The following is a 12,183-nucleotide window of genomic DNA, read 5'->3' as shown; positions in this document are numbered from 1 at the left end:
TGTAGTTGTGCCAGCTGATTTTTAAAAGTATAGTTTAGCTTATTAATCTTACAAATTTTTTTTTTTTTTTAGGAAGTACAGAAGCGTTTTCCTGATGGAGTACCATTACTAGACCCTATTGATGACATGGGCATCAAAGATCAAGGACTGAAAAAAGTAATCCAAAAAGTAGAGGCATTTGAACATAGGATGTATTCACATCCTCTTCACAATGATCCCAACTTGGAAACTGTATACAAACTTTGTGAAAGAAAAGCACAGGTAAAAATACAAAGCAACACTCTGTCTATACTCAGCTGAAGAAATAGCAATAGTTCCCTCATTACTTACTTTTCTTTTTAATTGCAAAGTCCAAATAATCCTTTTTAAATTAATAAATCCAAATAATCCTTTTTAGATACAGTAAAATCATGGAAGCTCACTAACATACTTTCTGAGTTGGTGGTATGCCCTTCATTGATACCGATGTGAAGTACATCTGAGGAAGGCTCTTCAGAAAAAGTCAGCAGGGATTGGAAGGTTATAGAGGTGTCACTAGGGTCTTTTTTACTGAATAGGCATAGTGCAGTACAGTGTTGGTAGAATCTTCACAGGTAATTGAAACTTACCACTTTTAGTATGATTGTATAGAGCTAAGTTGAATTGATGGGGCTTACTAGCTTGAGTTTACCGTGCAGATCATTGCACTGCTGCTTCCTGAGCTGACTCCCAGCCTGGAAGCAGTGCACTTAATTATTTTGTATAGAGTACCCTGCTGGACTGACACTGGTTGCTCACAAAAGCAGCTCCTGTGTTTCTGTGCTGCTTCTCTGGGAGTCGCTGCACAGAAGTGAGGTAGTTCTGGTGTGGGCAGCACAGAGTTGCTTGATGGGACAAGCAGACTTCTGCAAGGGTGTCTGCATCATACACCCCGCTGACAGGATGTTGACAGTGACAAACTGCAAGATGCTGCGGAAGATGTAGTAGCAGGAAATAATGCCTTTGGGTTACTTTTGATTGAATAGTTTGTTAGGTGAGATTTAGTACAGGTCTCAGAAGATGAGTGCTCATTTCTTGACCAACAGTTTCTTCTGTGGTTTTTGGCGTGAGCTGGTTGCATTTTTTTTTTTTCCTTTTCTGTGTAAACAGCTTAACTTCTCAAACTTGACAGAATTTCCAGTGGGTAAATTGAGATGATTTTTCTTAAATTTGTTTTAAACCTTCCTCTTAGGAGAGTTAGATGAGTCAGTGTTGCTTAGTATGTCCATATATTGTTGTTCTGAGGGCCTTCTGTGAATGAAACAATGTCTTTCAAACAGTTGCATTTGTTAAACCATTACCATGTAATTTCTCTCATTCTGACCCACCAGATTGCTATGGATATTAAAGCAGCAAAACGAGAACTGAAAAAAGCCAGAACTGTCTTACAAATGGATGAACTCAAATGTCGCAAGCGTGTTTTGAGAAGACTGGGGTTTGCTACATCTTCAGATGTTATTGAGATGAAAGGACGGGTGGCTTGTGAAATCAGCAGGTAATCGGTTGCTGTGTGATGTGATTGTTGTGATGAGTACACAGTTTACTATCATTGCTGAAATTAGTGTGTCATGTTCATATTTTAAATTTCTGAGATGATTAGAAGAAAGACTCTTCAGAGATTATGTGATATGTGTCATAAAGGTAATACACCAATTGAAACAATAAAGACAGCAACCTAAGGACAAAAGACAACAGATTTTAAACCTAAAACATGGACATAAAAATATCAAAACAATAGCTATTTTCTTACACAGCTTAGGCAATAGCATTAGTTGCCATTTTATATTGTGCATTACATGAGAGGATGGTCTCATTTTCTATGGTTCCACTTCCCAAGCCTCTTAGTACAGGCACTCACAAACAAGGGTGTAACGGTGATTGTCAGCAATTACCAGGTCGCTGACAGTTTTGGAATACAGCTTAATTGCTCCCATAGGGCTGTTGGAACAAACCTACGGAAGTCATGCATTTTAGTGGAATACATTTAGCAGGTATGTGTATATTGAAACCTATTGTAAAGATTCCATGGAAATTCATGAATCAGACTTTAATACTTCAGAATGTAACTCAGATTTTGATAAATTATGTATTTTTAAAAGTTACAGTGACTGCTGTACTCCTTGCCTTGCAGGCACTCTGAAAGATCCTGCCTGTATTTGTTTGATATCTAATACCGTTTTTTCCCCTGCAAAAACTGATAGCAAATGTGGAAGCTGAATCAAAATTTATCATCTTCTTGACTTTCAGGAATGGTTTGCTGATGAGTTACACTTTCTTTGTAAAAATACCTGCTTTTTTTCCTCATTCTCTGTGTGATAAACTCCAAGAATAAAGATGGAGTCTTATCAACAATCTGACATTTTATCCAAATAGTGTTTGGATTTTGTATCCATATCATGCACTTCCTTTTATAATTCATGAGTTAGTCTTTATTCTACACGTAAATTGAAGCAAGCTTGTTCCTCTCTTCAGTATCTTGGAAATGTCCACTTGATTCTTCTTTGAGCAGCAGCAGTACCAATTTCAGTCCTTTTCGTAAGCTGCCAAACTCTCCGTTTCTTTTCAATTTCTTGACATCCTGTCTGGTAAAAACTGACCAAAACAACTGTTAATACTAACTTTTAAGAACTATCAGGAGAGATTTTTTGTAGTTCAGTAAGAGCTTTTAGTTTCTTTAAAGTACTCTCTCTCTTATTTATTAGCATCCCCCTTAAAAAGCCAATGTATTAGTATTTGTTGTTCCCATAAGAAAAATTAAGAAGGTATGGTTTCTTAATCTATATCAAGTTGCTTCACAAAACAGATTAGTGGTACTTCATTTGAAAATTACATTTTAGTAAGTCTTTTCCCTGAGCTTGCTTCTCTCTGTTTTAGTGCTGATGAACTGCTCCTGACAGAAATGATGTTCAATGGTCTCTTCAATGACTTATCTGCAGAACAGGCAACTGCGCTGCTGAGCTGTTTTGTGTTTCAAGAGAATGTGAGTTACTTCTTCTGTTCATGAATTCTAGACATTTCTGACTGCCAACAGTTTTGTTTTTAATTCAGTTTCAGAAATTGGTCATAGCAGTACAGGCCATTGTACATTTTTGTCCTTTGCTAAGGTGTTTGACATGAACTCCCATTGAACTTATCAAAAGCATTGCAGCTTCAGTGCAAAAATATCTTTCCTCATGAGTGACATGTCAAAGGTTGTGTAAAATTTCAGTGCTTGTAGTTAATCTACAATTGTTGCCTCCTCATGCGATGAAGCAATATTAATAGATTCTCGGCATCCATGTTTGTATTTATGTGTGTATACACAAACACATCCTTATAATTTAAAATGTAGAATGATTATTTGAAAAAGAGTGTTAACAATACCTGCTCTTACACTCTGGGGTGAGAATATCTTTAACTTTGAGATATGCCCATGTGATGTTATTTGGACAGTACCCTTGATTGATAGCAACGTCAGTACCACATGGAATTGACACGAAAAGAGCTGTTAAAAACAGACCGTATGTTATTAAAGGCAAAAACCTAGGCATTTTGTACCAAATGCCATTGTTTTCATATCCATAAGTTGTATAGAAGTTTAGTGTCATCAGGAAAATACAGTAAAAATAAACTTCCATATGAAGTGTTACTGCAGATAGCTAGTAAGATGTATGACTCAGGTCATAAATGTGGGAAGTGCATTAGCAGCAGATGCTAATAAATCATTTTTGTTAGTAGAGGGGATGCCAAGGTAAGTCATTGTTAGAATAAAACGTTGTGGTTCACTCAACAATTGCACTCAGATCTAAACAGGTAGAACATAGAAATGTTGCTGTATTTGAATACCCATATTTTCATACATAACCATTGATGTTTAAGTTACTAAAAGTATTTCTTTTTATATTCTTGCAGAAAAGCTTGTAACAGTTAAAGTAGTAAATGGTCAGCATTTTTGCCATTCAGAACTGTGAAACAGCAAAACAGGGAATTTTGGAAGTGTTCAGAAAACAGGTGTTTTTTTCATACTGTGGGTATACTGCACAGAAAGATTTAATATTCTGATTTAGTAGGAGGAACAGGTACCTAGGGAATTCAGTAAACTTCAGTGTTTGATGATGGATTTGAGAAGTCATTGGAGTAATTTAGAATGGCACTAGTACACATTGAACTTGTGGGTTTGCATTTAATTTGGTGTAGAGCAAATGTATGGGACCACATGAAATTAATTAATGTCTTCTTTTTCAGTCCAGTGAAATGCCAAAATTGACAGAGCAGTTGGCAGGACCACTTCGGCAAATGCAGGTAATCTGTCCGCTAGAAATCTGCCTGCACTCAGGGTTAATGTTGATATGAGTCAAGCGTATGAGTAAAGCGTAACAGGGGCACAATGAAGACTTGATTTTGGATCATCAGTGAATTTGGTTGGCACTGACTGCACGTAGTTTTGCTGTGTGTAATAATGGATTATCTTGTTTGCAATAAATCTTTATGCTAATTTAGAATATGCCTTTAAAAGCTTTTATAAGCTTGCTTAGTACACTGTCAGCTGTTAGTGCAGGCAGACTTAATAATGTAAATGGTTTACTTTCTGATTCTGTATAATTTTACACTGAAAAGGAAACCTCGTCCTGTATGCAGTACCTAATAATGTACAAGCCTTTCTCTTGGTCAAGCACTTAATCTGCCTAAGCATATTACAAATTTAAAATATTTTATTTTAAAGGAGTGTGCGAAAAGAATTGCCAAGGTGTCAGCAGAAGCAAAACTGGAAATTGATGAAGAAAATTACTTAAATTCTTTCAGACCCAACCTAATGGATGTTGTGTATACGTGGGCAAATGGAGCTAACTTTGCTCACATCTGCAAAATGACTGATGTCTTTGAAGGTATGTTTGTCCTTTTTTCTTTAGGAGATGTGAGGTGGTAATTCCATAACATGAAGTGGTAATTCTGAATAACCTTACAATGGATCACAGAACTTACTAACTCAGATGTATTCAAGCATTTGCACAGCTGAGACCAAGTGGGAAAAAAAATTTGTTTACTATATATGTTAATTTATAGTTGCACTGTTGAAAGATTCTGAGCTTCAGAAGACTTTTTAAAAGTTGTATCTCTCTACATTTAAAAAGCTTTCTATAAAACTCAGCAGCAACAAAAGGTAACACCTGTCCTAGTCAAAGGGAAAAATTCCATGTTCCAAATGCTTGCAGCTATTGTGCTTGTCCTCATTACAGTTGAGTGTTTTATTTACTCATAAATTGGAAGTTCCTCATGCTGTCTTAAAGATAACAGAAGCAGGAGGTGGTAACCAAGTCCCTGTTTTGGATGGTTCATCACAGCAGTACAATGCGGATATTTGCCAAGCCCAGATGTAACCTGTCACCTGGGTTATTGTTCCTAGAAGTGGGATGCTAGAAACTGCCCCTTGAGGAAGGGTACTTCGTTTTCTTTATTTTAAAAGTAGAATGACTTAAAGCCCGGATACTTTTTACAAAGACAAGCCATCCACCTGGAGGTCAAACCAGAATGAAAAACCTAATTTCATCTTTTACCAGCTATGCTGACAGTTGTGAATACCAGTAGGATGGGTGCACCACGCTTAAAAGTCTGTGTGTAATGACTGACATTTGAAGATCCTTTCGGAAGTTGTTACTGGCACCATTGTCTTGCCTCTCTCAAATGCTGTTTTCTTGTTTGTATGTACAGTTGCAAATGGAAGCCCTTAAAACAAAGGAATTCTTGCACTTCATAAGCCAGTCCCTAGACCCAGGAACATGGTAAAGCGGGTTGCTTGCAAGCAACAGGAATCCTGGCAGTCTTTGATTCTGCATTCGGCAGATTCTTCCTACTGCAAAGAAAGTCTGAGCCTTACATCTGCTGCAGATGCGCCCTGAGTGAGGGAACACAAAAGAAGTGGTAGCTGGCTTTGTTTTCACATTGGCCTTTGACTGTTCAGAATACACAGAGCAGTAACATTTTTCCTTAACTGTATTCTAGGTAAGCCTAGTCAGTCAGGTTTGTCCTAGTCAGCAGTGCTAGCTCTCTCTAAATTAGATCTTACCGGCCTATTTTGAGAAGTTTAGCTCCTGTGGCAGGGGTTGACACATGATTTTTCCCCTAACATTTAATAGGCTGGTTTTCTGTGCATTGTCCTAAAGGAAGGAAAGCACTTCAGATGTCCACTACTAGTTACACTCAACGTAGATGCAGTGTGTTGTCACTAAATCCCAGAGAACTTTGCCATGGTTAGCCAAGTTGCTATAGTGACTCCAAAGAAATTTTAAAAAATAATATTAAAAACTGAAACTAAACCAAACAACAAAACACAAACCCAAAATGGCAATATCCTTATTTTGATCTTAAGTACAAATTTTCATTTTAGGTATTAGTGCTTCCTGTCTTAATTTTGATAGACGTTGTTACCATGAGGTATAGCATGATGGCTTGTTAAAGCTCCTAAAGCATGTGTATTTTCCTCTTTGCCTTTTGAGCAATGCAATGTGAGCTGCTATTACAGGGAGTCCCAACTTCACCGTTTTGCACTGATTTTAGTAAGGAAGCAGAAAATTGTGCATTAGAAGCCACCACTCTTTTTAAACTAGTTTTTCACCACCCCACCCAAACTTACTAAAAGTGCTTTGGGAAAGACTGTGAGAGACTAATGTTCGGTTTTGTACTGCCATCCAGGCTAACAGGCAGGAGCAGAACTTTTCTAGTCAGAAATGTTCAGTCGATGGTATGCTTCCACTCTCACAAGCCCAAAGATAGGTGGTGTTCTGTCATTTAATTAGTATAAATGGTCGTGTGTCTGAAACCTTTTTTGGGTGCAGTTGCTGTGCTAATTAACTGTTTGCCTTTTCGTGTTGCACAGTAAGCCCAAGTGCTCCAAGAGCAAGCCTGTTTGCCACAGATTGGAGCAGTGTTGATTGGCTAATGGGTTGTCATTAAGCTGAAATGTGTAGGGAAGGAATAGTAATTAGAGAAGCTTTTTAAGGCTGTAGGGAAGACTGAGCTAAATGTCCTATTAATCAGTTCCAGACTGACTGACTGCTTTGCTTTGTGGAAATAAGTATAGACAATAGTCATCTAATCCAAAAATGCAGGTTTTCTTCTTGCACAAAAAAAAGTATGCCTGTAACAGCCCGAGCTACCCTGCTGAGTACTCCCTGCAATGGTTGCAAATGGAGATGAGCAGGATCTTTGGGAGCTGAGCCAGGACCTGCCACAAGGCAGCCTGCCCATGCTCAGGGAGCTACTGCGGTTCACTTGCTTTGGCTCTGTGCTTTGTGTCCAACAGACCACCTATGTGGTGTTCTTCACCTCATGTCATTGCACTAGTTTTTACAGACGAACTATTCTTACTGTAGAAACTGACATTGGCTACTTCAACCAGAGTGTATTTTAGAAGTGTTATTTTACTTCTAATTTTCCCAACAGTTTTGTATAATATTCTTTTGATATGGACAGTTTCTCTCCAGATGTTAAGCCTGTCTAGAATTAGTATTTCATTTTATCATAAAAAGCTCATCTAGTCCAACCCCCCTGCAATGATCAGGGACAGCTCCAGCTAGATCAGGTTGCTCAGAGCCCCGTCCAGCCTGGCCTTGAATGTCTCCAGGCATGGGGCATCTGCCACCTCTCTGTCTGAATCTCCCCTCTTTCAGTTTAGAACCATTATCCCTTGGTAAAAATCCATTATCCCTGCTAAAATGTCTGTTCTTTCTTCCAGGCCCTCTTTAAGTACTGTAAGGCCACAAGGTCTCTCCAGAGCATTCTCTTCTCCAGGCTGAATAACCCCAGATCTCTCAGCCTGTCCCCCCAGCAGAGCTGTTCCACCCTTCTGATCATTTTTGTGGCCTCCTGTGACCCCCTCCAACAGGTCCATGTCTTTCCTGTGCTGAGGGCTCCAGAGCTGGACACAGGACTCCAGGTGGGGTCTCACCAGAGCAGAGCGGAAGGGCAGCATCACCTCCCTCCACCTGCTGGCCACGCTCCTTTTGATGCAGCCCAGGGTATGATTTGCCTTCTGGGCTGTGAGTTCACATCACTGTGCCATGTCAAATCTTTTATGCAACAGTACTGTCAAGTCTTTATCTGCAGGGCTGCTCTCAATCCCTTTGTCCCATATTTACCCTATGACAATTGCATATAATAATTTTGACTGTACGTTGGAGGAAATGACCAACCAGCATCCTGCTTGCATGCCGCTGGAATAGTATAAGCATTGGGGTCATTTTGTGAGACTTGCTACAGTGACTTGAGAAGTGGGTGTTGGGTTGCAGTGCAGGAGCTCTGTCAAGACTAAGCTTGTATGCATTACTGTAGGCATGCAGTTGGGTGGTAGAGTGCTCCACAGACTCTCAAGGAGCACAGGAATACTAAGGTAGATCACACTGTCTCACTGGTTCTGCCAAGTGAAGAACTATCAAATAAATAAACATTCCCCCACCCCAAAACCTATGTGCATGAATCCCCCAAACCTATATAGTTTTTTAGGGAAGTCTTAACAAGTGCTTGAAAGAAAACTCCTCTAGGAATTACTAAATGGCCCATAAAGTCCTCTGAGTTAGAATAAGAACAGGATAAGCTTTTGGAGATAGATTCAAGGCCTGATGGAGAGGTTTACTGTTAAAACAGAAACCAAGCTTAAGACATATGGCTGTTCATACCCTGAGCTTCTAGATAAATTGAAGAGGGTTGGAGAAGGAGCTCTTGCTTTGGTCCAAAGTGGGCTCATGGAGCTGAATTATTCAGTGACATAATGTGGCAGGGGATTCAACATTTTCCCTCGCTTTTTTTCATACAGGTAGCATAATTCGTTGCATGAGAAGGCTGGAAGAGTTGCTTCGGCAGATGTGCCAGGCTGCAAAAGCCATTGGAAACACAGAGCTGGAAAATAAGTTTGCAGAAGGTATGTATGTCACTCCACAGTGTAAGGAGTAATTCTAGAAGTGTATGAAGGAAGCAGGGAGGGGGGGAAGCTGTGGTAGAATGGCACTCAGGGGGTGTGGGGTGTGTGGGTAAATGATTTGAGAATGTAAGGTGCATCACTGCTGCCTTTCCAGATAACATCTGTGTTAAAGTATGACTTAAAGAGGTAGTGTTTGCATACATGCTGACAGTTTAACCTGTGTACAATGACTTCCATTTAAGACTTGTGATACTTTCTCTACTGCAAAGTACTACCTGCCTCTGTCCTTAAAATAGTGATTGTGTCACTTATGACTCCTGGATATCAAGAAATTGTTTTCCTTTTTTATAGGGATTACAAAAATCAAGAGGGATATTGTGTTTGCTGCAAGCCTTTACCTGTAACAGAAAGTATCTTCCAAAACCAGTACTAGATTCACATTATGGAACAAGTCCATCAACATCACATGCTACTTCTAGCTCAAGTCATTATTTCTTTTAATGGTGTGTATTTAAACCATAGTTCTTGCAACAAGGCATGTACAAACAGCAGTGTATGTAATAACTGTTACCATGTTTTCAATAAAAATTTACAGTTTTAATAGCTTTTTCCTTTTAAGCAAGAGCTTGAACCAACAGAAATTTAAAGTTTAGATGTACAATAACTGTGGTACGTGTTACTATATACAGGTAACGTGAGCATCCAAGAGCAGCAGCAGCAGTCCTTTAAAGGCATTTACTTATATTACATAGTTAGACAGATGAAATCATTCTCCTTTCAGAGATAGACAGGTGAGGTGCATCATTCTTCACGGTTGATGATTGCTGCCAAAATGATTTCCATTTGTTGGAGTCTCATGGAGAGTTGTATGAGAATCCTCTTTCGGTTGAAATGTACATCCTCTCACTTTGAAGAAGTCAGACACATACACAACCTAAATGAACAAATTAGTGTTAAGCTCCTGCACTTGTAAGTCTTTAAAACAATGGGTAAATAAATGCTTTTGCAGAAGGTAAATTCCAGAGTCAGAACTCAAAAGTTTAAACAGATTCAAACATGAGAAAATCACTAGAAAGTCTCCTATAAAATTCTGGCACCTGTTATCTCAATAGCTTTTTCTCCAGCTATCTCCCCATCCCCTGCTGACCACTTAGCCACTGATGGTTTAAGCCAAATTCAAGGCTGTGTGCCAAGTGCTCTAACTGCCTCATCAAGCACTGCTGCATTACAATAGCCATAGTCTGACCAACTCTAAATGAATGTGCGAGATACACTTGCTGAGGGCCCAGATCACATGTATGGTTAAAATTATTCAGAAATTTATTTGGAACAGAACAAGAGAGCTTGTGCTCTAGCTGAGGAACAGGGTTCAGTAGTAACTTACTCTTGAGTGTCATTCTCACTTGCATGTCATTAAAAGCTGGTTAAACCAAGCCTGGATTTCCTCTTTGGCAAGGTTCAGAGCTGCTCCCTCCCCAGTATGTCTCAGCCACAGGTCCAGCAGCTGTGACACCAACTCTACCTACACTGTCCTTTCCTGCAATCCTGTGAACACACCACCCCAGTCCTTTCACACTACTGACTATGAGACAGGTGCCAACTTCACCAAGTCACACCAGCAGGCGTGCTGGGTACAGTGCTGCATGAAGTGCCATGTATGTGATCCCTTCCCCTCCTACATCACCCCTTCCCCCACTGCAAACCTGAGAACTGCACAACAGCTCAGGGCAGCAGCAGAAACCCACCCTCACACTGAGGGCTGGCTGGTGACACAGCACGCTGCTTCAGCTGTGTGACAGGTGAGTTACAGCTTCTGCTTAATGCTGAACTCCCTCAGTTTACCTCTCCATTTGCAGTTGCTGCCCCAGCATGCTTTCACCTCAGCTTTCTGCTTCTGGAGCTGAACTCTTCAGGTCTTTCAGACAAGGGTTCTGTTTGGGGGGGTTTGTATTTTTAAGATTTCCTTACTTTTCAATTCTTTTCACTGTAATGCCACTTTTCTACTAATTTTTCTATTACCAAGCAGCTCTAAGATAATCACCCAACACCCTTCACTAAGCTTGTTTTCCTAATAAAAGTGCTGTCCCAGATGTTCCTGATGTTTCTCATTCCTTGTAAAATCTTTTCTAAGAAAAGGCATTCAAAAGTGAGGTGTAGGATTTTTTAGTCAACATGCAGCCACTTAACAGCTAATGCAATATGTAAGGTTTCTCAGAGCTGCTCCAAAATGTGTTTTGATGACTGATAGCAACAAGTAAAGTTTTGCCTTGAAACGAACCATACCCTTCTGACTTTCAGCTGAGAAAGCTTTTATCTTGGAGGTGGTTCTGGCAGGTCAACCCCAGTTCTTGGTCACTGAGTTCTGCAGTATGACCTAAACCCGCTCATGTCTCCGAAACAGAAGTCTCTCTGATCTGTCCTTTCCCATGGATGTATCGACTCTGGTTACAGCCAGCACAACACAATTCAACCAGCCCTGCAGCTCAAAGTTCAGCTATTTCTCTGCTCCTTGGGAAAGCCTTTCACCCATCACTACAGCTAAGCTTCACATGCTGGCTGTTGTAAAACACCCTTTTATCACTCCAAATGCACATAAGACATGATGGTGGGTTTTAGTTTCCCATCAGACTGAGCAAACAGGCTGCACAAGATAGCAGAGGCAGACACTTTCATGCTGTTCTTATCCATAAAGGCCTTTATCCTTTTTCACCTACCGTACTTGAGATTTAGAATTTGGCTAGAAGCAAAAGGTATGGTTGTATAGAGGCCCCACACAGTTTTGCAGGTGATTGTTTCCATCTTGGTTACTTGCAAAGCTCTTGGGCAGTTCATGTTGGCTAAAACAGCCACTTACGTCACTGTTGGCCCAGAGTCTGCTCCAGAGTCTGCCTCACTGAAGTATTACTGCTACACCCAGTTCAATGAGTTGTTTCCCATCTCCACCAATTTTAAGAACATTAGGAAGACAGAACCCAGCCTGCAATTCTAAGGTTCTGTTTATAAAAAACAGCATTTAAAACACACACCCACACCCCTCCCTCAGGAATTACTTACAATGAGCACAGCTACCACTGCTCCCTGAATGAGTCCTGTTAAAACATCACTCCAGTGATGCTTGTAATCAGAAACACGTGAGAGACCCACATAGATAGATGCAGCAATAAGACCAAATTGCAGAGTAGGACGTACAAGTCTTGCCCAATCCCCTTTCATTCTGGCCTGAAGGTAAAGCTAAAAGGAACAGAAAAAACAAAATGCAGTTAGTACAGAAG

The 12,183-nt window shown here is 40.0% G+C and overlaps 2 protein-coding genes across 4 annotated transcripts in view; one reads left to right on the top strand and one right to left on the bottom strand.

The window, feature by feature from the left end:
• Window positions 1–9,514, top strand: part of MTREX (Mtr4 exosome RNA helicase) — a gene marked incomplete at its 5' end in the record, with an annotated part of 45,259 nt that extends 35,745 nt beyond the window's left edge. For both annotated transcript variants that reach the window (XM_082075621.1, XM_082075620.1), the window contains 7 exons: window positions 73–261; window positions 1,350–1,513; window positions 2,893–2,998; window positions 4,243–4,299; window positions 4,721–4,883; window positions 8,807–8,911; window positions 9,263–9,514. In XM_082075621.1, coding sequence (XP_081931747.1) covers window positions 73–261; window positions 1,350–1,513; window positions 2,893–2,998; window positions 4,243–4,299; window positions 4,721–4,883; window positions 8,807–8,911; window positions 9,263–9,315 — 837 coding nt within the window. In that variant the 3' untranslated portion in view covers window positions 9,316–9,514. The remainder of the gene's footprint in view (window positions 1–72; window positions 262–1,349; window positions 1,514–2,892; window positions 2,999–4,242; window positions 4,300–4,720; window positions 4,884–8,806; window positions 8,912–9,262) is intronic.
• The window catches only part of PLPP1 (phospholipid phosphatase 1), a 67,210-nt gene continuing 64,418 nt past the window's right edge, over window positions 9,392–12,183 (bottom strand). For both annotated transcript variants that reach the window (XM_082075623.1, XM_082075622.1), the window contains exons 5-6: window positions 11,966–12,142; window positions 9,392–9,845 (exon numbers count right to left, since the gene is read on the bottom strand). In XM_082075623.1, coding sequence (XP_081931749.1) covers window positions 9,720–9,845; window positions 11,966–12,142 — 303 coding nt within the window. In that variant the 3' untranslated portion in view covers window positions 9,392–9,719. The remainder of the gene's footprint in view (window positions 9,846–11,965; window positions 12,143–12,183) is intronic.

The sequence above is a fragment of the Streptopelia decaocto genome (assembly GCF_964273445.1).
Source record: "Streptopelia decaocto genome assembly, chromosome: Z".
NCBI classification, from domain to species: Eukaryota; Metazoa; Chordata; class Aves; order Columbiformes; family Columbidae; genus Streptopelia; species Streptopelia decaocto.
This window is presented reverse-complemented; position numbering and strand designations above follow the sequence as displayed.